The following is a 26,908-nucleotide window of genomic DNA, read 5'->3' as shown; positions in this document are numbered from 1 at the left end:
GAGATTACCAACTGCCTACAGACTTTCTCATATCTAGCTATCACTTGCAACATTAACTGCAAGAATTTCTTATCTGCAGATACAAACAATATAATATTATCAACATGAAAGGTGATTTATCTTGGGAGTCCATTTAGGCATACCAAAATCCATAGAGTCTGATTTTTCATATAGTGCATTTGACCTCCTAGATAATGCTTCTGCAGCCAATATAATTAGAGTAGGTAACAAAGGATTACCTTGTTTCACACCCCATGAGGACTTGAAAAAACCATATGATTGACCATTTAATAAAACAGAATATCAGTTGTTGGATAACAACCTATATACCATATCATTTGAACACCTCAAAGAAAACAAATTTCTTGAGTATTTTGGTGAGGAACTAGGAAACTTTGTCATATGCCTTAGTCATATCCAATTTCACTACCACATTTGCAAATTCAGATACTATCATTATGTCTCTGATAATTTCCTAACCAAGCAATGCATTTTCCATGATGCCTCTTCCTTTTACAAAGGCTGATTGATTTTAGAAATCAGCTCTGCTTGCAATTTCACTATTCTTTCTTGCTACACCCTAGGTAGAATCTTATTAGTGAAATCACTTAAACTGATTGGCCTCATATCAGAAAAATTATGTACATGCTCCTTCTTTGGAATAAGCACCAGATTTGTGTGTGTAATGATTCTTGATTATTCTTGTAAAAAAAAAAGGGGCTTCACCATATCAACAATGTCCACCTTTATAATCTACCAACAAAATTGAAAGAACAAGCCTTTGAAGCCATCAGGTCCACAAGTACTTTTCCCATTCAAAGAAAAAAATTGTTGCCTTGATTTCCTCCTCTTTTGGTATTTCTTCTATATGCTAGCTTTGCTCTTTTGTAACTAGAGTAGGGGTAGGTTCTAGTAATTCAAAATCAGTTGGAATCCTTTATTCGTCAAACTATTTGTGATAAAATCTTGTTGCTTCCTATTATATACCCTCTTGATTTATAAACTTGCTGTCCTCCTCATCTTCTATGCCGCTACCTCGAGTTTCTTCCTTCTTCCATTCACATAAGCATGGAAGAATTTTGTATTTCTATCCCCATCCTTGAACTATTTCATTCCCAAATTTTTCCTCTAGTATTCTTTCTTCAGATGTAGGATCTACTAAGATCAGCTTTAACTCTATGTAGTCGTTCTCTATTATTCACTGTAAGAGATGCTTCAAACGGCTCCTCACACAATTGGATTACCTTTTCAAGGGATTCTATCTATGAAAGATGTTTCCATATGTGCTTTTTCTCCATTGTCTTAGGATTGTTCTCACCTTTTTAAGTTTATGGTGAAACTTAATAAAATGATTTCACTCAAAGTCAATGGTCCAGTTATGTCTTATGATATCTTGAAAGCTATCATGTTGCACCCAAAAATGGTCACGACCTAATTTGGCTAAGTCGTGCGGGCACTTATCTTTTCCACCTCGGTAAGAGAACCCTCAACCCAATGATAATAGAGGCATAAATAAATAAATCAATTAAGCGGAACAGAATAAATCACGTAAGTCTTACAATAATAATATAGAAGAAAGTGCGGAAATAAGAAAATACACCCAAGGTCTGGTCTAATCCATACAAGAGCATCCAGATGCGAAATATACAAGTCTGGAAATATAATAATACATCAATCCGTATATGTCTCAGAATGGAAAAGTAAGACATAAATAAGAAGAGTCTTCAAGGCAACGGACATCTCGTGCTCACCCTGTGGACTTAAAGCAGTCCTAATAATGACTATCAGCCACGGGAGATGGAAGAAGATCCAACCTGGAACTCTGCACTCATAAAAGAATGCAACAAGTGTAGGTCACTACAAAATCACAGTACTGATAGGTATCATAGGCCGACTAAGTATAGCTAACATAATTCAGAAAACAAAGCACGATAGGCAGATAAATCAACAAGTCAAACATAATTGGAACCAAGTACACGTCGTCGCCTAGGTATAACCATCTAAACCCAAATGTGCCAAGTCTAAATATGTCCAATCTGAAACCAACATCACAAGTAAAACACCAGATCATCATAGTATAAGCCATAATGCAATGCAATGCAATAATGTATAAATGCAAATGCAATGTTGTGTACACATGTACTCCGAATGGAAACCTCCACATCTTGATAACACAACCTAACGTGACTCGTGAAGTCTAAGTGCTACTCGTCCTGGATCTTTGCCCAACAGACAGATGAGACTTCGAATCTTTGCCCACGGAGGATTTTTATCAGCACCACCCAGGGGGACCCATGGAGTCCATGCACTCGCTCAATCCACGATTTTGGGACAAACATCGGATATCGGACTCTCACATCACTCTCATCCAAACTGAGCTCAGATCATCACAGTGTTTCATTAAGTATCAGCAATGTATTAACAATATATTATGAAGGATGAGAATGCGTGCAATGTATGTGTCGGCATCAATAATTGATCAATATCACAAGTACCAAACACGGGTACACCAACAATATCTTGAAATACTACACAAGCCATACAGAACACTATCCTCATATCAACATCATCAAGGTACTACAATATCACAATCAAGATGTAACAATAGTCCTCAATATCTACTATCATCACGTGGCATCAAGCTAACAATAATAGCACAATCAAGTCACAACACAACGGGATGACTATCCCCAATCACACAACAGGGCCCAACCTAAGACAATATCCAACCCAACTTCATACCCAAAGGTTTACATGCTTTCTTCGATAATATCATCTAAATATATGCTTCGATACACGAAGTCTGACCAAGGGCAAGCCATAACCTATCTGGATGGCGGAACAACAATACACCAACAATCACTCCATAGCCTTGCCCTCCCGCTGAGCCTCAAGATCAAGAAAGTCTAGGCATATTTGAAATCTAGATTAGAAATCATGAAGATCGATACCTATATTGCTATCATTCAATATAAGTCAAAAACCAATCTAGAATTTGGGGAAACGAGACCCACAAGGTCAAAACGGGAAATTTGAGGGTAAAATATCCAATTAAACACTGGGAGTTCAAAAGCAATCAACCAATTTCTAAATTAACTAAAGGTTTAAACAAAATTCAAAATCCAAGCAAAACCCACAATTTTATGTATAAACCCTAAATCTTAGATTCAAGGATTCAACACTAATAATAGAAGAGATATGAGTAACAACCTTAGATACATCATAATCTAGCATAAACTCAATCAATTTCATCAGTAAAAAGCCTAGATAGAAAATCCATTAAACCCACTTTCAATCCTCCATTACTAATGAACTAACAAGAAAAGCGAGACTCTAAGATGATTAGGAATAAGGAATTTAGCAAGGGAATTAGAAGGACTTACCACCAAGAATTTTCTCCAAGAATCCTCTAGAACAGTTCCCAAGAGCTCAATTTTCGTAATAGTAATAAATGATAGACTGAGGGCTTTTAATACACACTTAATGAAAATAACAGGTCCGATGCCGTTACGGCGGCATCTAGACCGCCACGATGTCACCGCCCCGAAGTCTACTCAGACCGTGAGGACGATGAGCGTCCATCCCACCGCTACGGCGGTGCCGTTAGGATGGTACTGGTGTCGCCCTGGCGGACACTAGGTACCAGAATTCCCAAATATTTTTCCAAATCTCAATGAAAATTCTGACCAACTCCCGAGGCCATCTGCTCACAAACAACCTACATAGACCCATACAAAAACGCGCTATGAATGCACTCGTGGCCTTGGAATTCACAACTAATTTCCAACCAAAGTCCCAAAATGCATTTGAGTGCATTGGTGTTAACCCCAACCTTGGTAAGGCATGACTGGCACTCTGCACCCTACGGGAACCGAGCAAACCAAACTGTAACTCACATTTTCTGTATCTCGAAAGGCAGCATAAAACCAAGGTACCATAAACCATAGGGGCACAAGCCCAAGACATAAAATACTTACGTCTTCAAACTAATCTCGAGTGCATATGCCGGTAAAGCTATCCATAATAATGATACAACATAGTATAAGTCAAGATGATTATAAGACATCTGATTGTGCATATCTGTCTACGAGCCTCTACAGGAGTGTTTGACATAAAGTGGCCGGAACAGGGCCCCCCCATACCCATGCAAATATGTATGTAACCATGATAACTGACAGGGCAACTCCGAAGCAAGTGGAGTGCTACGACTCTGCCTGCTGAGCTGGTATCCTTACCAAAAGGTTTTTCAAGCTGTATCTCAAGACCTTCGAGCATGAAACGCAGCACCCCCGGCAAAAGGACATCAGTACGAGCAATGTACTTAGTATGCAAGGCGGAAAGTGCAACAAAATAGCCATATACTAAAGATGAGAAGAATAAGAATCAACCTGGCCTTTCCGAACTACCAATGGAAATCTAGCATATGTATACATACCTCTTCATCTTCTTATAGTCTTTACTAGGTTTATATACCCTACCATGGCCCTGGTTACCTTATCATCAAATGTTATCCGAATATGTTTTGCGGCTGCAACCCGATCCATATATGATACATGTTTCTCTATACTCTCGCATGCTTAACTATATCTAGGTATAGTGTTGTGTCTCTATCTTACTAATCATCGTGTATTAACTGTCCAACTGATCAGTGGTAACTGCCCGACCGGCAGCAGCCTGGTGGTAATAACTGCCCGTCCGATTATCGCCCGATGGTAGAGCGCAACTACCCGACTGATCAGCGGTAACTGCCCGACTGGCTGTAGTCCAGTGGTAAATATATATATCTGCCCAACCGGTCGTAGATCAGTGGTAATAACTGCCCAACTAGCCGTAGCATGGTGGTAAATACATATCTGCCCAACTGGTCGTAGGCCAGTGGTAACTACATATCTGCCCAACTGGTCGTAGGCCAGTGGTAACTACATAGCTGCCCAACTGGTCGTAGGCCAGTGGTAAATACATACCTACCCAACCGGACTTAGCCCGGTGGTAACATCTTCCCGACTAGTCGTAGACCAGTGGTATCTATAATCAACATCATGATGAAACATGTACGAGTAACCTCTATGCACTTCTCATGGCCGCCACTTATTCGCTAATGTCCACATAATCACATAAGAGTGGTAACACATCGCTGGGCCAGATCATATAGATGCATGTGCTACGGAACGTGTAGCCCAATCCAATCTCTCATATAGAATCCCTTATATAATTCTAGTACTCATTCCTTATCTATTCATTTCTAAGCGTTTCTTGTGACCATCATTTATCCGTCAACACTTATATTGTCATATAAAACTCATAAGCATATTTCTAGGCCCTTAAGACTTCTTCCCGCTTAACTAAATATTAGCCAAATCCTGAGATACATCATAAATCTCTCTTCTAGCATCAAATACCTCATTAGGGATCCTTCACTAGTACTCTATTCATGTCCCACAAAATATTCCTTAAGACACCTTCCTAAGCTCGTTGGATTATTATTATTATTATGGAACTATCGTCATCGCTATATCTCACCTTGAAGGAACAAGTATCATAAGGTGAGATCAATCACAATGAACAATTTCAAAGGTCAGGAATAAGCTCAATAATATTATAAGGATCATGAGATTCTGTTACACCTCGAAAATTTCATGTCGTTGTGTCGTAAATAGAGTAGCACAAGATTAAGGTGAACATGAGGCTCTTATGATTATAAGAAGGGTATTTGGTCGCTTTAAAGTGCATACGATAAGATTTTGAGGTTATATGAAGTAGTGGAACTAAATTCATCAAGGAAGGTGAAGTATAAGTTGGGTTTGAGGAAGATTTTGCAAACTACCGAGTTGCGGATTGATTGGTAATGCCTTGGAGAGAAGTTGTGAGGATACTTAGATTGTTAATGAAGTGTCAAACAAGTGTTAAGAAGGTTCCATAAGAGTTTGAGATCAAATGAATCGACGAGAACTAAGTTGGGGAGAAGGTGGATTATATGACCATTTATAGGGTCCATATAATATTATACGGTCCGTATAACAGTTTCAGTGAAGGGCCATCACTGATGGAGTTATACGGTCACTTATACAAACCGTATAATAGTCCGTATAATCCTATCGGGCTGAGTCATTTTCCAAGTATAAATATAAGTCCCACTTTCTATTTTCTTATTTTATCATCTTCCCCACTTCTTTCAAGACCTCTAGAGGGTTCCATACATTTCCCCAACATAAACTCAAGGTGAATCAAAGATTAAACACCAATAATTAGTGGAATCAAGTGCAAGGATGCTAACTAGGGTTCATGGAAGCTAGAAATTTCCTTGGAAATGAAGTTAGGGTTTTCTCCAAGTGAAGTATTTTCATCCGAAGCTCATTCCTACATCATCAAAGGTGATTTTTATGATCATTTCATGTTATTAAGAGTATTGAGTGGTTGAAAGACTTGGATTAAGGAGAAAAGTAGAATATGGAACTCAAATGTGAAATAATGGTATTCTTGAATAATAGTTTGACGTGAATCATGATTCTTGATATGTTGTAAATGATATAAATGATGTTAAAAAGGTATTATATGAGAACGAATACGGTGTTATGCCATAGTTATGGTCATGAATCATTTTGGTAGGGAATTGTGGGAATTGGATAATGTTGAACTTGAAGAAGTTATTGATTATGATATTATGAATGTCGTTATTGATGTTTGGGAGCTGTTATATTATATGGAGGAAGTTTTAGAAACAAAGGAAGTTCTGTCAAATTTTCGTTAGCCCTTAATCGCCTTAGCTTAGCTTCAAGTATGTTTTTGGTTATCTAACCTTAATACGAACTCTCTTGAAGGTAGAATCGTGAACTTGGAGGGGAGCGTTTAGTCGGCAAGTTAGAGAAACATAAAGGTATGTAAGGCTAGTTCCTTTCCTTCAAAGGCATGACTCTTTTCTTACATTTCCATGATTTTCTTACATCCTAAAAGATAAAAGTTAGAGATTCTCAAAAGCTTCTTATGAACTACAGATGATACATGCTTTATGACAATGATGATGAGAATGATGCTAGTATGAGCTTGATAATTTTAGCTTCATGACTCCATTGATGTTATATCTTGTTGCTACCTCACCTCATGTTATTATTTCTCTCAAGGTGAGGCATAGCGGTGATGACTACTCCATAATGTAATCGGAGGTTTCCGACCTTACGTCCCTCTGATAGATTTACAGTTCTTACTTGAGCTCTTATGCATGTTTCATGTTAGGAATATAATGAGGATTACACCATGCCTAGATGGTCGGGCAGCACCGCTAAGGCAGGCGGCTTACTGCACCATGTCTATATGGTATGGGCCGACTCCACTAGTGGGCGGCGTGACATGATTACCCCGGACGCGGGCTAATGATGTTATTGATCCAGACATATTATGTATGTATATGTGATATGTTTGAAAGGTAAAAGTGAGCATGCATGATTCCGCCTGAAGAGGCAAGCAGTTATCTTTTCTTCTTATGCTTTCTATGTTTCCTTATTATGTTATCATATATGCCTTACATATTTAGCTCATTGTTCGTACTAACGTCTTTTTCTTTATGGACGCTGTGTTAATACCCACAGGTAGACAGGGAAATGGCACAGATGCTTAGGAGCTTACTCAGCAGTTGTACAGGAGTACTCCACTATTCCGGAGTTGCCACATCTTGGTATATTCTTTTGTGTATATAATGGGGCATGGCAGGGTCCTGTCCCGTCCTTATGATTTCAGTCTTCAGTTAGAGGCTCCTAGATACTTATGTGTGGGTTGTAGGTGTTATGTGACTTCTTCATTGTAGATCCTGTACATCATTTTTGTAGCCTTATGGGCCCATGCTTATATATGTTTTGGGGGATGTTTGGATATTGTTTCGCGATAAGTTTGTGTTGAGAACGATATGTGCCCAGGATGAGTATGATAGTCAGTATAATAAGCGATACTCGGTAGTCAGCCCCGGGTACCCGTCATGGCCCCTTGTTGGGTCATGACAGATTCACAGGCTTCTAGCATTTATGGAAGCAACAATATTATGAATATAGTACAAAGGTTTATAACAAGAAATCATGCCTTTAGAAAGAAAGGGTTTAGCCTTACATACCTTTCAGTCTTCTTAGTCACCCAACATTTATTCTCCCAAGCTCGTATGTCTACATATAAATCATTCATACTATCATTAGACTCATTGCCACACACTTGTCTCAAGCATTTAAATGAAACCCCTTTTTGAATCTGCCGAAATTCGGGCAGCATCTCCCTTGTTTATATGCCTAGCCTGAAATCATAATCCAGCAACCAACAACAATACCAACATCAACCACAATATTATCAATACCAATATATTCCATAAAATATCCCACACGATATTCGTCCAATTTTTTCACCAGCAAATCCACTATACAATTATTCAACAACTCTACTTCCGTAAATAAACTTATATCCATATCCATAAGGAGAGATTCATACCTGATTCTCGCTAGTATTGCGATATCTCCAATATTTTTCTTGAATTCCAACTAAGATTCACCGCAATACGATAGTATAATCGCAACTACGCGCTGTCCAAACATAAATCCGGAGATTATACTTAATTCGCATTAAAATTTTGTGGAGGAAAGGTTGGGAGAATCTCTAGAAAGTTTGGGAGATTTTGAGAGATGTTTTTTGGATGAAAAATGAGGGGTTTTACCCCTTTTATAAGGTCCCAAAGTCGGTTCGGCCTGTGCGTAATAGCTCACTATTCGAGCGCTCTTGCGCCGAAGATGAATGGGGCTAAGCGATCTGCCGAAGCTGTGGGATGTAAAAATACATCGGTAAGGGAGCGTTCCGCCTTAGAGAGAAGCCTCCGCGCGAGCGGTGGTGGACGAAGCGGAAGCGAGAATGTCGGCTTGAGTAACGCAAACATTGGTGAGAATCCAATGCCCCGAAAACCTAAGGGTTCCTCCGCAAGGTTCGTCGACGGAGGGTGAGTCAGGACCTAAGATCAGGGCGAAAGGCGTAGTCGATGGACAACAGGTGAATATTCCTGTACTGCCCCTTGTTGGTCCCGAGGGTAGTAGTTACTATAACAGCGCGACTACTGTAGCACGCCGGTTACTGTAGCACGCGTTTCTGCTCTGTCAGCCTAACTTGTAACTAATATGCCCTATTTTTAATGGATTAAAACTAGTTCACAACTTATTACTATGTTTCCTCTAGTTTTACAAATTTTCAGAGTCGCCACCTAATTTTAGGAAATATTAGGAAACCAATTGTGAAAATGGAAATTCCATTCTTTAGTCTTTAAAACCTGTGAGATTCTAGGTAAGGGTTTTATTTACCCCGAGGGGAAGGTGTTAAGCATCCCTCAGAGTCTATCCGAAGACAGTTATTAAACTTAGCTTAATCAACACTAGAGGGGGATTATTTAATTATTTATTATTACTTATTTAAAGAATTGCGGGAAAAAAACTACTCTCTCAAAACTATTTGTATAAAAAGGGGGATTTTGAAGTAATTATAACTATGAGAGTAAATGCATATTTATAAAGGAAGTAGTTAATGCTAATGTGTGCATGAGAAAACTATGTTTGACAATTATTTTATATAAGAATAGTATGTACAATATAGAATAAGAAGATATATATATTTTTTTATGAGAAAATAACGTATATATGTGATATGTATATCATGAGTAACTAAAAAATAGTTATTGAAGACATGACGAATATAGATGCATATAATGTAAAGGCGACCAAGAGAATTAATGGAAATAAGGTAGTATATGTATGCTACGTGTTTAAAAAATAATAGTATGTAGGCATATTCATTGTAAAGGAAAGTAATTAATACGAGTTGTAAAATTATATGTACTGGGGATGTATATCGTTTACAAAAATAGTACATTTGTATTTTTTTGAAGATTAGGTATAAATATGATTATTGTATATAAGGACAGTATATATAATGTAGAGTATGAAAATTCATATTTTTTATGAGAGAATAATATACATGGAGTATGTTTATTGTCACACCCTAATCTTACTAGGGTGTGATGGGCACCCGACCCCACATTCGGAGCCGAGCGAACCCGCTGACTCTTATTACATACACAATCTCTTTAGATTCTTAAGTCAAAATAAGAATGAAATACACAATAAAGCTTTCAGAAGTATTCTTTTGCATCGTCCTCAAGTCAAAAAAAATCTGTAATCATAATTTATAACAAAACACAAAATGACATCCTATACCCACGACTCTGTCTGCAAAGTCTCCAACTTCGAACAAGACATCATAACATAATACTCTGACCAGGCAACACTCCAGGGGCAAATGGAGCTTGCCAACTCTGCTGGCACATCTTCTATAATGACTTCTACTCATCTGGATGTACCTGCGTGGCATGAAACGCAGCCCCCGAAGAAAGGGGGTCAGTACGGAATATGTACTGAGCATGTAAGGCAGGAATACAGAAAACAGAACCATGATCGAAACAAGCAGTACAAAAGTAAGTACATTATTCAGAATACCAAAATGCTTATTTTCCAAACACAAAACATGTATGCCGAAGTCATATGTCAGAAGAAGTATAGAAGGTAAGTAGCTTATCCAGAATATCGAAATGCTTACTTTTGAAACACAAATGATGCATATCAAAATTATGCATAGGGCATAGGAACATGGTCGCCACTCCTGTCTTTGACCCCATAACACATCATACTCCAGAAGATTTCATATCTCTGTAACACATAACACATCATAACATATACACGGTACCCGGGAATCGGACATATATACACGGTACCCGGGAACCGAACACATCATACTCCATAACATATACACGGTACCCGGGAACCGGACATATATACACGGTACCCGGGAACCGGACACATCATACTCCGGAATTTATATATATGGAACCCGGCCCTCAAGCAAGGGACTCGGTGAACCATACGCACGATACATACCGGCCCGGGTCTCGGTGAAAGAGGTAATGACACATGCACGAGCAGAGTAGTGAGAAACTATATGCAATTTAAAACATATTTTTAAGACTCGATGGATACGTACATAAATCGACACTTGAGGATCATAAACACGTTTCAATTCAATCCGAGTTAGTATACGAAAGTTAGGGACATTTTACTACAGAAACCTTATTGAACATTTCAGAAGCTATTTTTGGAAAATCAAAGCAATAGTCATATCACGTACCTTTTGAATATCACTATGGCCCAAATCAAAATAAATCTTTCGGAACCATACATACGTATCAAGACATAGCAAAACGGTCTTCGGAAGTCAAGAACGTTAGTCATCCTAGTGGCTCTAAGAATAGGAGTTTCTTTGAAATCATACATATACTTTGTCTGTTCGTTTCACAAAGATCATGCCAAAAGAAAGAAAGAAAAGGGTAAGCCTTACATACCTGTTCCACGTCCTATTAGCTACGCTTAATTGTCCAAGCTTGCTAGTCTACATTCAAGAGAATTGACATAATCATTAGACTCATCGACATATACTTGTCTTAGTCTTTCAAATGAATTCACTTATATTCTATCGAAATTTCGACAACATTTCCCCTGTAAATACAACCATCCCCGAGAATCTAACTCGGCCAAATTATCAACAACAATCCGAGAATTCAACTCGGCCAAATTATCAACAACAATCCGAGAATTCAACTCGGCCAAATTATCAACAACAATACCAACAATCATATCTTCAACTTCAACAGTTATTTCAAATGCATTCTAACACTAACAATCTTTTCTACACAATTCGACGACATTTCATTTATATTCAATTCAACCTCATATAGTCAAGCTAACACCGATGATTTCACATTCAAGTATTAATCCGAAATCATTCTAACATGATTCAAGAACACTTCAAACAATTCAACCAATATACCACTTCACCCGAAACCTTCCAAATTTAACAAAAACGATAACAACACATTTCCTTTCATTCCAAATTCATAAACTACACTAACAGTCTACTCATTAACAACTACATCCTCATAATTATGAGAAACCATACTAATGTCACATTAACTCATTCAACAATTCCTCAACAATTACAAATTCATTTCAAGTCGTCAAATCTTCATTTTTATTATGGAATCCACAACAACAACAATCAAAATACTAAATAAAATCAATTTATCACATCTACACAACACCACCTCCATTCGGCCACACCATACGCATACATATTTCATGAATTTCATCCATTTCTACATACTACAACATTCATAAATCATCCCTAACACAAGTAAAAGAAGATTGAACACATACTTTTCTCCACACATCTCTTCACTCGGCTAGCATCCAATACTTTGCTTACTCCAACAATCACTCCATGTTGTTAGGGACGTTCCACTTGGTTGAATTACTAGAAGAAAATGATTTTTCTTGATCAATTTCCATGGCCTCCATTTTTTGAGCCATGGCCGAACACTACCATATTTCTTTCTTCATGTTTCCTAAGTTGGAAGATGAAATATTTTTCTTTCTTGCCTTGTAAGCCATGGGTGGGTCCCACTCTCACACACCACACGGCCAACATGGCCCCTTTCAAGAACTTTCAAGACTTCTTGTGAACTTCCCATTTTGCCCTTAGCCTTTCACAATATTATCATGAACCATCTTGTGAATTTCCCTTTTTACCCTTAGCCTTTCTCAATATTTCCTTACTAATAAACAACTTGTATATTCAATTAACTTTGGAACATAGTCTTGTCCTTAACTTCTCGCAATTATCTTGAAATATGCGAATGTACAAAATACGGGCTATAACATCTATCATATGTAAAAATAGTATAAAGAGGTATACTTTTAGAAATAGCCATGGAAAAAATAATAATATGTATAAGTACCGTGATATAGATAAGTACACATAATGAAAAGATGATTGAAAAATAAGATAGTATGTGTGTATTAAAATAAAGTACGTACCTTGTAGTTCTTGTAAAATAGCTTTGGCCACTATATATAAGCCTGATATGATTTTGTTTTTGTTTTCAACATGAAAAATAAAGGGTGTTGGACGTTAGTTATCGAAATAGACAAATTTCTGAAAAAAATAATGATAATAATAATTGGTCTTGCTCCTATTGAAAAACAAACTTAAAATTCAGCAGTTATTTGTCCAATAAAAAAAAACTGCACTTTTCAACTCCAAAACACCTATATTTAGAGGTTTTAAAAGTCTCGTTTTTATTCCTTCAATATCTACATTTGGACTCTTAAAAATCTCACGCTTTTCTCCTTTGCTAAAAATCCATATTTTCAAGCCTTTCATTTATTTTCATTTTTTGCTAAAATCTCTCGATGTTATACTTAACCATTTCCTCGCAAGTTCATACCTAAGCCAGAAGCATATATGCTACAAACATAATCCAAAAGAAATGTTAGTCTAGAATATATGTATGTGAATGTGCTAATGTGGAGACACGAATTTTGAAGAGAGGAAGAAGGATGTGGACACTTTCGATACAAAAATAAGGGACGGCTACACACGAGCAAAAAATATGCTGTCGGCTGTTCTCTGATACTGGGCTGAAATCTGAGTTATATCACAACTCCAATGCACTCCCAAGGTTGCACATGAAGAAAAAAATAGAGAAAAACAATTAGTATTTGCATCTTGATGGATCTTACTAATAGCAACATGACTATTGTTTAACCTTAAAACGGAGAACAATTAAATTTGTATATGATGCCAAAGATATGTGGCTAAATTCAATTCAAGATTAAATAGCGAGATATGTCAATAAAATGAACAGAGAAGCAGATCTAACCGAATGTTAAATACGTATGGCCTCAGGTATAGAAACCGAGGTCGATACCCTTTTTGTTACAAGCTCTCACGAAGGTATAATAAAAAATGAACTTAAGAACAGACGCGAAGTGATTTAATAAGATTCTTATGATTGTTGATGTAAACTATTTCTCTCCTTGCTGTTGCTAACCCCCTTCATGAATGATAACCTCCTCTTTATATAGTAGAGGAGTTTCAACCCTTTTCTAAATAAAGCAAGTAAATCTGGTGACAGCTGTATTGCTGAGATCGACACTGAAATATCAGGGTAAGGGCGGATATTTCGGTCTCCCGCTAATGGCGGTCAATCGCCCTTCTTTTTTCACTTTTTGACTTTTACCAAAGGGAATTTTTACCTTCGTGTGCTCTGAATACTTTGATCTTCATATCCTCAAACCTTCAAACCTCCATATCTTCTTCTTAATTTCCTGTTCAATCTTCAAACCTTAATTTTAAACCTTTTTATCTTCATACTTTCAAAATGACGAGCAAATCTTCAAAGGCTAAGGCCGGTGAGACGTCTTCGGCTCCTAAACCAGAGCCACTGCTGACTGACTTCATTCCTCAAGACTGTTCGACCATTCGGGACATCAAAGTCTAGAAACCTTCTCAACAGGGGGATCGAGGTGTCGAAATATCAGCCTATCTGTGCACGATACCCCCGAATAAACTCGAACAAGTCAAGGAAGATTGTGGGTGGAAAGGTAAGGAGGTCGTTATTCCCGACCAAGATGAGGCCATACAGACCTACGTGGAAGGGTACTTAAGTCTTTATACTTACCCTTTCACCTTCACCACACTCGACTCTGTGGTGGTCGATTTCTGCAAGTGGTACGAGATCACCCTAGGCCAAATTCACTCATCATTTAGGAGGATCGTTGTGCTCCTCCATTATTTTGCTACAAACGTGAACATTCCGTTCACGGTGCACCACCTACTTCAACTATATAGCCCCCGTGTCTTCAGAGAGGGAATGATAAAACTTTCAAAACGAGCTGCAAAAGCACCCTTCTCCGGTCTGGACGAAGATAGAGACCGAGGCTGGCAGGGCAGGTTTGTCCGAATCAAAACAGTGGATCTGATCCCCGTTGACAAATTTTCGCTTCCCGAGAAATGGAACCCAAAACGTAAGTAACTTTATGTCGATACGATTCGGCTGCGTGCCTGCACCGATACTGAACTTTTTATTTGTTCGTGTGTATACAGCGCTTATCCGAACCCTTGGTGCGGTTCCTAAACTCGACCAGTGGATTGGGAAAATATGTTCCCAACTTACTTATGCCGAATGTACCTGGAGGTGTTTATCCCGGTCCCGTTGGGAGGCCGGGACCCATGGTAAGTCTTCCCCTTAGAGCGTCGTCCTTTCTACTCTGTGTAATATGCCACGTTAGTTAGGTAATGATTGTTCTTCTCTTTACTTCACAGGTTTGTCAAAGGCCACCAGAATTCGGGGCCAGGAAACTGCCGAGACCTCAACTGACGAGCAGGATGTCGAAGCTCCCGGTCTTGGAGACCTAGTTGAAACGAGGGAAAGAAAATCCTCCGAATCAGCTCGAGCTCCTTCCTAGTCTAGGAAAAGATCGAAGGTCATTATTCGAGAAACCTCATCAAAAGATATCTCAGCCTGTGCTTTGGACGCTGAGGTTGTTAGCTAATTATTGGACCATTCTAACGACGATGACCAGGCGTTGGGTGGGCATCGTCTTATTGACGAGCCCCTTGAGCATGATTTGGCCGATTCTGTTGCAATCACTACACCATTGATGGAAAGCTCAAGTCGAATTTCGGCTAGGTCGAGTGGTTTCTCGAGGTCGATGGACGCAGGGATCGTCGGGTAGAAAGTTGGGGCCTCCGATCACACTTCTACTCGAAGTACGGGAAAACTACCAGTCGCAGCCGCTAGATCGAAGGCAACTTCATCGGTATCAGGCTCTAAGGTACCTACTATTCCGCCTTTGTACGGTATTGGTTCCATCTTTCCAATACAAGTTGTGGCCTCATCTGAAACGATAATTTGCATACAGGATTCTCCGCCGCCATTGGTGGATATTCCTGCCGATGATGAAAAAGCCAAAGGCAAGGTGACCAAGCAAAGGGCGGCCGGTCATGGGGTTTATGAAATACACTCTCCGAGTATGTCGAGTTTCTAGCATTTGCCCATCCCGGTAGCCGACCGTTTCGGGGTTAATTCCGGTCCCGGGTTGGAGAAATCATTTCCTCCCCTAGTATCGACCCGAATCAAAAGAGGCTAATCACGTTTAAGGTGTCGGCCGATATGAACATGCTATCGGGTCCTCTTGGGGTGCCCAGCTATTTGTACCCTCTGGTGTCCCGAGAGGACCGTAAGAAAATGGCCGAAGTCAGCGAATCGTGCTTTTTCAACGAGGCTCAGCATGCATTGAATCGGGTAAGTCTCGTCCTTATGTTCTTTTTACTCAGCTTTTAATTTCATGCCTCATTTTAATAACCGTTCCTTTTCCCCTTATAGGGCTCTGTGCTTCACCATGCAAGCTTCGACCGGCTTAGGCACGAAGTGGGCCGACTCAAGGAGGAGCTCAAAAATAAGAGTCAGGAGATGGACGAGCTCATGAGTCTATATGAGAAAAAGTTGCAATATATCTCGTCTCTCCCTGATCTTTCTATCCTTAAATAGGATTTAGCAGCGGCTCGAAACGAAGCTGCCGAGGCCAAACGGGAACGTAACCAGTTGGCAGAGAATGTAAAGGCTTTCGAAGTTTACAATAAATCTTTAATAGCCAAAGCTAATGCCCTTGCTTCTCAGGCCCGAGCTTATGTTAGCCAGATTGGTCAACTCCGGGCAGCGCTTGATGGGATCAAGCCCGAGTTTGATGGCCTCCACGAAACTACCATCGGTGCTGTGGCCGAATGTGATGTTCTCCGGGAGCAACTTCGGGCATCGGTGGAACAAATGAATGGCCTTGTCTCATCACTTGTTGCGGCCGAAGTGGAACGGGATCGATTGAATCGGGTTATCACCAATCTGCAAACTGAGCATGGAAAGGCTCTTGACCAGATCTCGAGTTACGACGACATGTTAGAGCAGTACAAGGCCGATGTGACTGCTGCCGAAAAGGCCAGTAATCTTAGAGCTGAGTACGAGCGGTGCTTGTCCCGAAGGAAGAGCCTCGAATAAGTTCAAGCCACTGGTGCGGACTTATCAAATCTGATCGAGGAAGCCAAGAAGCTTGAAGCGGAAGCAAAGGCTGTGTTCGACCCTGAGGATTCGGATATCGACCTCGATTCAACCGATAAAGAGGCCGAGGGGTCAGATGAAGATTAGGTTCGGGACCTTGTGTCCCTTCTTTTGTTTTTATACCTTTGTTTTGAGGCCACTATTCCAAGCCTTTGTAAATCTACTTTATGTATGTATGAATCAAAACTTGTATTTGATATTTGCAAAGTACTCCTCGGTTCAATGTTTTGTTCGGTTTATGCCTTCATTATAATTTGCCATATTGTTTCGGCCAGGATAAAATTCAAATGGTAACGGCCCATGATTGGGTTATAGTCTGTGTTGTCGTTAGTCGTTGCTTTATTCATAATTTGCAAGATAGACCCGATCATGACAATTTTGTATTTTTAGACCGTGGTCTTTAATCGTTTTAGGTCGCAGCTTTCGAGCTTGCACATGTTTTTTAGACCGTAGTCTTTTAACTATTTACGCCATAGTTTAGACCGTAGTCTTTAACTGTTATGCCATAGTTTTTCAGTATTTGGCAACATCGGATCCTTTTGATCGAAGTAAGTTTTTTATTCAAAAAACTAGCCACAGATGCATTCGCAATTGTTGCCATGGCAAGAACAAACTAAGTGGACACGATTCAATCAATCGTTTGGTCCTTACATCTGATCCTATCGTTCAGGCCTTGGCTTTTACATAGTTATCACTTAACCCATGGTATAATAGTCCCCTAGTATTCGAGTCCGAAGTATGAGGGCTCGGGTACTATTAGCCCGGTATGTGCAGTCCCCGGTCTTCGGTCTTTGATCGATATTCTCTACATGTGTAGCACGCTGTTCGGCGCTGCCTCATCAAAAACCTTGCCGAAAACCCACTTCGGGACAAAACGGTCTAAGGAAAAAAGAGTGCAGCACGTGCTTTCAGTCCTAAGTCCATGACTTCCGAGTATCTGTTATGCTGTTTCGTTGTCCCTCGGGTTGTATCCCTGCAGGGTTAGATCTAGAGAGAAGAACGCAAAAGAAAAGTTATTCGTACCTTTAACAGTAATATCATTTTAGGTGTGCCACATTCCAGTTATTTTTTCAGCTGTTGTCCGTCTTCATTCTCGAGCTGATAAGAACCCTTTCCGGTTATTCCAGTGACTCGGTACAGTCCTTCCCAATTCGAGGCTAGTTTCCCTTCATGAGGGTTCTTCGTATGAAGTGTGACCTTCCTTAGTACCAAGTCCCCAATTGGAAAATGTCTGAGGTTGGTCCTCCGGTTATAATACCTTTGTATCCTCTGTTTTTGTGCGGCTATCCGGATATGAGCAGCTTCCCTTCTTTCGTCTACGAGATCCAGATTGTCGGACATTGCTTCATGGTTTGAGTTCCCAGTGGCATAACGGAATCTTAAGCTTGGCTTACCAACCTCGATGGGTATCAGGGCCTCGGCTCCGTATACAAGGGAAAATGGGGTCTCCTCGGTACTTGATCTTACCGTTGTACGGTAAGCCCATAAAACCTCAGGCAGAACCTCCTTCCATCGGTGCTTAGAACCGGACAGTCTCTTCTTTAAAGTCTGCAATATGGTTTTGTTAGTATACTCGGCCTGACCATTCGCACTCGGATGATACGGGGTTGATAAGATTTTCTTGATTTTGTATTCTTCGAAAAACTTGTTAACCTTGCTACCTATGAACTGCTTCCCGTTGTCACACACGATCTCCGCTGGTACCCCGAATCGACAGATTATATGATCGTAAATGAAATCAATGACCTCTTTTTCCCTGAATTTCTCGAGTGCCTATGCTTCGATCCATTTAGAGAAATAATCAGTCATAAGTAAAATAAATTGTGTCTTACCTGGGGCCCATGTCCAAGGTCCCACTATATCCATGCCCCATTTCATGAATGGCCATGGGGAGAGGACCGGATGGAGCTCTTCCCCGGGTTGATGTATTGACGGGGCGTGCCTTTGGCATTCGTTACATTTTCGAACGAAGGTTTTGGCGTCCTCCTCCATCTCGTTCCAGTAGTATCCTGCTCTGATCAGCTTGCGGACCAATGAATCGACTCCCGAATAGTTTCCACAAGTGCCCTCGTGAACTTCCCTCAGAACATAGTCGGTATCTCCTGGTCCTAGGCATCTCGCTAAGGGGCCGTGGAATGGCCTTCAATACAGCTGACCATTGACCAAACAAAATCTAGCTGCCTTGGTTCGGAGGGCCCTTGATTCCTTGGCATCGGATGGTAGCTTTCCTATTTGGAGATAGTCTATGTATTTGTTCCTCCAATCCCAAGTGAGGCTGGTCGAGTTTATTTCGGCGTGGCCGGTCTCTATGACGGATTTTGTCAACTGGACCACAGCTCCCGAATTGAATCCATCTGATTCTACCGAGGATCCCAGATTTGCCAAGGCATCCGCCTTATTATTCTAATCCCGGGGTACGTGTTCCAACGTCCACTTCTTGAATCGGCGAAGGATAACCTGCAATTTTTCTTGATATCTCTGCATTCAATCATCCTTGATTTCGAAGGTTACGTTCGTTTGGTTGACTACCAGGAGAGAATCGCATTTGGCCTCGATGATCTCGGCTCCCAAGCTTTTAGCCAGTTCTAAATCTGCAATCATAGCCTCATACTCGGCTTCGTTATTAGTTAAATCAACACACCTAATAGATTGTCTTATTATGTCACCTGAGGGGGGTTTAAGAACGATCCCTAACTCGGAACCTTTCACATTAGATGCACCATCCGTCTAAAGGGTCCAGTCTCCCGTGCTAGTCCCCGAGGAAAGAAGCATCTCCTTGTCAACCTCGAGCATCATGGCCGGTGCAATATTTGGGATTTGATGGCAGTTCGGGGTTTGTATTCAATATCATACCCGCTAATCTCCACAGCCCACTTTGCTAGTCGGCCTGAGAGTTCAGGTTTATGCATGACGTTCCTTAGGGGGTACGACGTTACGACGTTACGACGCATATGGGATGACACTGAAAGTAAGGTTTTAATTTTCTAGATGCACTTAACAAAACCAAAGCGAGTTTTTCCAGATGTGGGTACCTAGTTTCAACGTCACAGAGGGTTCTACTTACATAGTAAACCGGGTATTGCGTACCTTTCTCCTCTCAAACCAGGACACCGCTCACCACTATCTCGGACACCGCCAGGTATAGATACAACTGCTCGTTTGCTTTTGGTGTGTGGAGTATAGGCGAACTTGACAAGTATCTTTTGAGTTCTGCCAAGGCCATCTGACATTCGAGGGTCCATGCAAAGTCGATCTTTTTCTTGAGCAACGAGAAGAAACGGTGACTCTTATCTGAGGATCTAGAGATGAATCGGCTCAGGGTAGCTATCCGTCCCGTTAATCTCTGTAACCCTTTAATGTCATTTATCACGGTGATATCTTCGATTGCTTTTATCTTATCCGGGTTGATTTCGATTCCCCAATTTGATACCATGAATCTGAGAAACTTTCCCGATCCGACCCTGAAGGCACATTTTTTCGGGTTCAGCTTCATGTTGTACTTTCTCAATATGCTGAAAGTTTCCTGCAAAAATTTCAAATGGTCTTTTGCTCGCAGGACTTAACGACCATGTCATCTATATAAACTTTCATGGATCTCCCTATTTGGTGTTCAAACATTCAGTTAACTAAACGCTGATAGGTGTCACCGACATTTTTTTAAACCAAAAGGCATTACATTATAACAATATGTGCCAAACCTAGTTATAAAGGAGGTTTTTTCTTGATCTTCCGAGTCCGTTTGTATTTGGTTGTACCCGGAATACGCATCGAGGAAACTCAGCATGTCGTGACCCGCGGTAGCGTCGATCATGCGATCGATGCTGGGCAAAGGAAAGGAATCCTTCGGGCATGTTTTGTTTAAATATTTATAATCTACGTACATTCTAAACTTATTCCCCTTTTTAGGCACTACTACAACGTTAGCTAACCAATCTGGGTATTTTACCTCTCGAATGGACCCTATTTTAAGGAGCTTGGTTACCTCGTCCTTGACGAATGTATGTTTCACCTCGGGTTGTGGTCTTCGCTTTTGTTTGATCGAGGGAAAACTTGGATCCAAGCTCAACTTGTGTGTTGTCACATCCGGTGGAATACCTGTCATGTCTAAACGGGACCAAGCAAAGCAATCTGAGTTAATTTTAAGAAAATCAATAAATTCTTTCTTGAGCTCAGAGGCTAACCCCGTGCCCAGGTATACCTTCTTTTCTGGTAGATGGATGAACAGTATGACTTGCTCGAGTTCTTCAACGGTGGACTTAGTGACGTCAGAATCATCAGGCACCACAAAGGTTCTCGGTATTTTGAATTTTAACTCTTCGTCTAGCGTGTCGTCGTTCCGATCTTCCCAAGATTCCGGGATCGGGATCTGTGATTGCTATTTGGCATTCTTCCCTTCACTCCAATCTGGCACCTGTATATTCTTAACAGTTTCTTCAACCGCGGACATTTCTTTTGCGGCCTGCTATTCACCACGGACAGTTTTGACACCTTCTGGAGTCGGGAATTTCAATACCTGATGCATAGTCGAGGGAACCGCTCTTACGAGGTTAATCTACGGTCTGCCCAGCAATGCATTGTATCCCATATCTCCTTCTGTCACATAAAATTTCGTCTGCTGCGTTGTTCCTGCCATACTGATCGGTATAGTGATCTCATCCTTCGTCGTTTCACATGCTATGTTGAATCCACTTAGGACCCGTATAGCCGGCACGATCTGATCTAGTAGTCCCAGCTGTTCGATGACTCTCCATCGGATGATATTAGCCGAGCTACCTGGATCAATCAGCACACGTTTAATTCTAAACTTATTCACAAGGACAGATATTACCAGTGCGTCATTATGCAGTTGGGTGATGCCTTCCATGTCCTCATCATCGAATGTGATGAGGCCATCGGGGTCACCGTTTCGGATACGCTTTTCCCTCGTTATGCAAAATTTTTGTGCGCTTCATAACCGATCCAATGGGAATATCAGTTCCTCCCATGATCATGTGTATCACCTGCTGGGGCTCTTCCGACCTATCCAGCTTGTTGGAATCCAGGTTTTTAAAAAGGGTTTTCGCTCGTTCACTTAGGAATTCTCGAAGATGCCCCCAAATTGAACAGACGGGCGACCTCCTCCCTCAGCGGTCGACAATCCTCGGTTCGATGGCCATGAGTATGATGATACTTACAAATAATACTTTTATCCAGCTTCTCCGGGTCGGATTGGATTGGCCTCAGATGCCTTGTTTCTTTGTTTCGGATAACGGCTGCCGCTAAGGTTGCTACATCGACACAAAAGTTGTACTCAGATAACCTTGGAGTTTCTCTGTTTCCCGGTGCTCTATCGACAACATTTTTGTTTACCAAACCACGGTTATTTTGGCCTCGATCATTCCTTATATCGTTTCTCCTATCATTCTTGCCCGATTCGCTGTTACGCCCGTTCCCCCTTCGATCGAACGGGTAAGGCTGGTATATGTCATATGAAGATCTGGAATATCGATCTATCACTCTTCTTGATCGATCACCTCCTTTACTGGAATGCCATGATACTGAAGCGGCCCTCAGAATCTTATCGTCTTCGACCCTGATCTTCGACTGATACCTGTTGTGCACATCAGCCCAGGCGATTGCCGGGTATTCTATCAAGTTTTGTTTTAGTTCCATATATGTGATTGAGCTCCTCGAGTTTAGCCCTTGGGTGAAAGCCTGAACGACCCAATCGTCAGTAACTGGAGGTAAGTCCATGCGCTCCATTTGAAATCGAGCCACAAAATCGCGGAGGGTCTCGTCATCTTGTTGCTTAACGTTGAACAAGTCCGATTTTCGAGTTTCGACCTTGATGGCCCCGGCATGGGCCTTAACGAAAGCATTAGCGAGCATGGAAAATGAATCAATCGAGTGCTCGGGCAAGTTATGATACCAAATCATAGCCCCCTTTGACAAAGTTTCCTCGAATTTTTTAAGTAGCACTGATTCCCTTTCGACATCGGCGAGGTCGTTGCCCTTAATAGCGCACGTAGACGCAGTCACATGCTCATTTGGGTCCATTGTCCTATTGTATTTCGGGATATCGGGCATGTGAAATCTCTTGAGGATTTTCATCGGTGCCGCACTTGGCGGAAACGACATTTGAACAAACTTTTTCTAATCCGATCCCTTCAACACTGGCGGATCCCCCGCGATCTGATCGACCCTCGAATTATAGTTCTCCACCTTCTTATCGTTTGTCTCTATCTTCTTTTCACCGGATTCGACCCGTTTGGTCAATTCTTCGAGAATTCTTATCAATTCAGTACTTTGTCTGAAATGGTTCTCGTTACCCCGTGAGGCATGTATTTCCTCCGTATCCTGGGTCTGTTCTGATGGGGCAACATCGGGTGCCTGACCCCGATTTTGCAATTGTGCTATGATCTCTTGCTGGGCCTGTAACTGAGCCATGACCATGTCTAATTGGTTTTGGAGCTGTTGCGGCATGACCCCGTTATCCTCATCGGCCGGTACGTTGCCCACCGATGATCCAACTAGAACAGGATTAACGGGAGGCGCGTTATTGTTTGGTACGTCCCCGTCGTCATGCTCATAATGGCTTGGTTCCACTTGGAAGTTGACAGAATGGGAATCCGACTTTTTCGGTATACCTGAAATCAAACCCTAAAGAACAAGTGTAAAATATCGAGTGTGACCAGAAAGTTGTATTGAACCGCCACTACTATCTAATGCCCCACGGTGGGCGCCAAACTGTTTAACCTTAAAACGGAGAATAATTAAATGTGTACGTGATGTCAAAGATATGTGGCTAAATTCAATTCAAGATTAAATAGAGAGATATGTCAATAAAATGAACAGAGAAGCAGATCTAACCGAATGTTAAATACGTATGGCCTCGGGTATAGAAACCGAGGTCGATACCCTTTTTTTTTACAAGCTCTCAGGAGGTATAATAAAAAATGAACTTAAGAACAGACGGGAACTGATTTAATAAGATTCTTATGATTGTTGATGTAAACTATTTCTCTCCTTGCTGTTGTCAACCCCCTTCATGAATGATAACCTCCTCTTTATATAGTAAAGGAGTTTCAACCCTAGTACAATTCTAAATAAAGCAAGTAAATCTGGTGACAGTTGTATTGCCGAGATCGACGCCGAAATATTCAGGTGAGGGCGGATATTTCGATCTCCCGCTAATGGGAGTCAATCGCCCTTCCTTTATCGCCTCATCCTGGCCCGAGCTCTAAGCCTCGTTCCCGGTGAGACGATCGAATTGTGACCGAGCATAACCATGACATCGGGAAACCGAGCGTGCCTGTGTCCTCGATTTTACTTGTATACAACTATAGGAATAGCTAACTGAGATAAAGCAAGTAATTCCAGAAATTTACAACTAAGGCATTTCAATCAGGAAAAAGAAGTTATCCTTATTCGAACAGTATTGCAAATGAACACAAACACTTTATAGGCTGATGAGCCACAAGAAACAGTATTCATATCATACATAATCCAGTATTAAACGATGCTTAAATCCAACAGATAAGGTGCTGAAATCTAAAAAAAAAAAAAAAACTTTCATTCATTTTTGTGACTTAACAGCCGTTCTGTTAGTTCTTCAAATAAACAAACAAATGAAAGAGGAATTATTTTTAAAGGGACACATAAGAGACACAAAATAGTTATTGAGCTTCAAATAATATTTTCCATGATATGTTCTCATACAAGTAAATAGCAGTAAACCCACTGCCCTATAATTCATTTTTTATTTTCCATGTCATAAAATCCGAAACGAAATTATTTGAATCTTAATGGAAGCAAGTTTTTCTATTAAAACATAAAGCTCAAGGACACCATACAAGCAATCAAGGAGTGTAAATCCAAAATACGCCCTGACTACTCAATAGATACTCATCAGTTTCAAATCAAACTAATGTATATTTATTTCGGAAAAGGCTCAAATATGCCATCGAACTATCAGAAATGGCTCATTTATGCCACTCGTTGAAAGTTTGGCTCAAATATGCCACTGCCGTTACCTTTTTGGCTCATCCATGCCATTATTCACTAACGGTGGTTTTAAAATACCAGATATGCCACGTGACAAAAATTTATTGGTCCACGTCACTTAAATGAAAACCAACCAAAATAAATCCTAACTATACAACGAGTGGCATATTTGAGCCAAACTTTCAACGAGTGGCATAAATGAGCCATTTCTGATAGTTCGATGGCATATTTGAGCCTTTTCCGTAAATATATTTCAATGAAGGTAATATAAAATATAAAATAATTAATAATTAATAAAAATAGGAGTATATTCTATAACAAATTCCTAAAAAATTAGCTATTTATATTTTATATGAATTATATATATATATATATATATATATATATATATATATATATATATATATATATATATATAGAGAGAGAGAGAGAGAGAGAGAGAGAGAGAGAGAGAGAGAAAGACGCCCACGCGCACACACACATACAAATATATGTAAAAATAAACAGTAATATGTATTTGTATGTGTGTGGGCGCATGTGTATATATATACTTAATGCATCTAGTATTAAAATATCAATCATAAAAGTAATATTTGATTTTGTGATAAATTCATAAATGGATTATTCTACTTAAAGTATGAATTTAGATAAAAATGTATAAATAGGTTAAAAAATAAATTTTCTATAATATAAAAAGGTATTACATAGATGGAGGATTGAAAATGTCAAGGATAAAATAGACATTGTTTAGGATAAAGGGGGGAGAACGTCTATTATTCATAATTGAGGGGGGATTTTGATTTTTAAAGCAAAGTTGGGGGGTTGAAAATCAAATAGGACACTTTTTCCTCTATATACTTGTCTTTGCAAATGAAAAGTTTATTCCTTGATTAGAAATGTGCTTGTTGAATAATTTCAAATACTTAACGTCTCCGGATAAGTATATCCAAACTTAATAGTGAGTAATCTGGATTCTGGATAATTAACTTCAGCTTTGGAGCATAAAAGGCTCAAATATGTCATCGAACTATCAGAAATGGCTCATTTATGCCACTCGTTGAAAGTTTGGCTCAAATATGCCACTCGTTGTATAGTTAGGATTTATTTTGGCTGATTTTCATTTAAGTGACGTGGACCAATAAATTTTTGCCACGTGGCATATCTGGTATTTTAAAACCACCGTTAGTGAATAATGGCATGGATGAGCCAAAAAGGTAACGGCAGTGGCATATTTGAGCCAAACTTTCAACGAGTGGCATAAATGAGCCATTTCTGATAGTTCGATGGCATATTTGAGCCTTTTCCGTATTTATTTTTTTGATCGTTATGGCTAAACAATCCTTTCAGAGTGCTGCTAAGAGCCTTCCATAGAAATATTCGGGTTAATCATGCTGATTTTTCATCCAAAAGTTCATTGTAATAAAGCAATCGCTCTTTCAAATACTCATATACTTTGAGAGTTAAACCCACAGAGACCAATAAACATGCATATAACAGTAGGTTAAACAAGCAAGAAGCAGTTCACATATTTAGATATTTGTTTGTGAAATAACGATGTGAAAAAGAAGGTTAACGACTTAGTTAAATGCAAAATACGAATGACTTGCGGAAACAGGAAAGTTAGCCCACGACGAAGTTATTCACATGTTCGACGAATTTAATTTTCACGAATCAATAACTTTTCCTTTAATCAAGACAAGTAACTTTTTTGTCTAATCAAAATAGTAACTTTTTTTTCCAAACATCTAGAGCTAGCTCAAACTGATTTTTATTTTAGCAAAATTACATGAAAGCAGCCACTTCATCTCAACACACAAAGAACTCTCCTAAAAATAAAGCTATGACTTAAGCGAGCAACATACGGGGGGGAGACTCTATACCAATAAGACTAAGTTAAAGTAACATTTTTCT

At 40.0% G+C, this 26,908-nt stretch overlaps 1 protein-coding gene across 12 annotated transcripts in view; it reads right to left on the bottom strand.

Moving 5' to 3' along the window:
• Positions 1-1,544: 1,544 nt before the first annotated feature.
• The window catches only part of LOC132636274 (uncharacterized), a 32,744-nt gene continuing 7,380 nt past the window's right edge, over positions 1,545-26,908 (bottom strand). The window contains exons 3-6 of one of the 12 annotated variants that reach the window (XR_009581154.1): positions 13,500-24,333; positions 12,936-12,977; positions 10,606-11,451; positions 9,946-10,369 (exon numbers count right to left, since the gene is read on the bottom strand). Coding sequence is in view for 1 of the 12 variants with exons in the window: in XM_060353054.1 (XP_060209037.1) it covers positions 22,082-23,131 (1,050 nt within the window). In the remaining 11 variants the exon portion in view is untranslated. Of the gene's footprint in view, positions 1,823-9,945; positions 10,370-10,605; positions 11,452-12,275; positions 12,978-13,417; positions 25,154-26,908 lie in introns of those variants that run through there. The other 11 variants (XR_009581155.1, XR_009581156.1, XR_009581160.1 and 8 more) reach the window with 11 other exon arrangements.

Source organism: Lycium barbarum, chromosome 4, assembly GCF_019175385.1.
Source record: "Lycium barbarum isolate Lr01 chromosome 4, ASM1917538v2, whole genome shotgun sequence".
Lineage (NCBI taxonomy): Eukaryota > Viridiplantae > Streptophyta > Magnoliopsida > Solanales > Solanaceae > Lycium > Lycium barbarum.
This window is presented reverse-complemented; position numbering and strand designations above follow the sequence as displayed.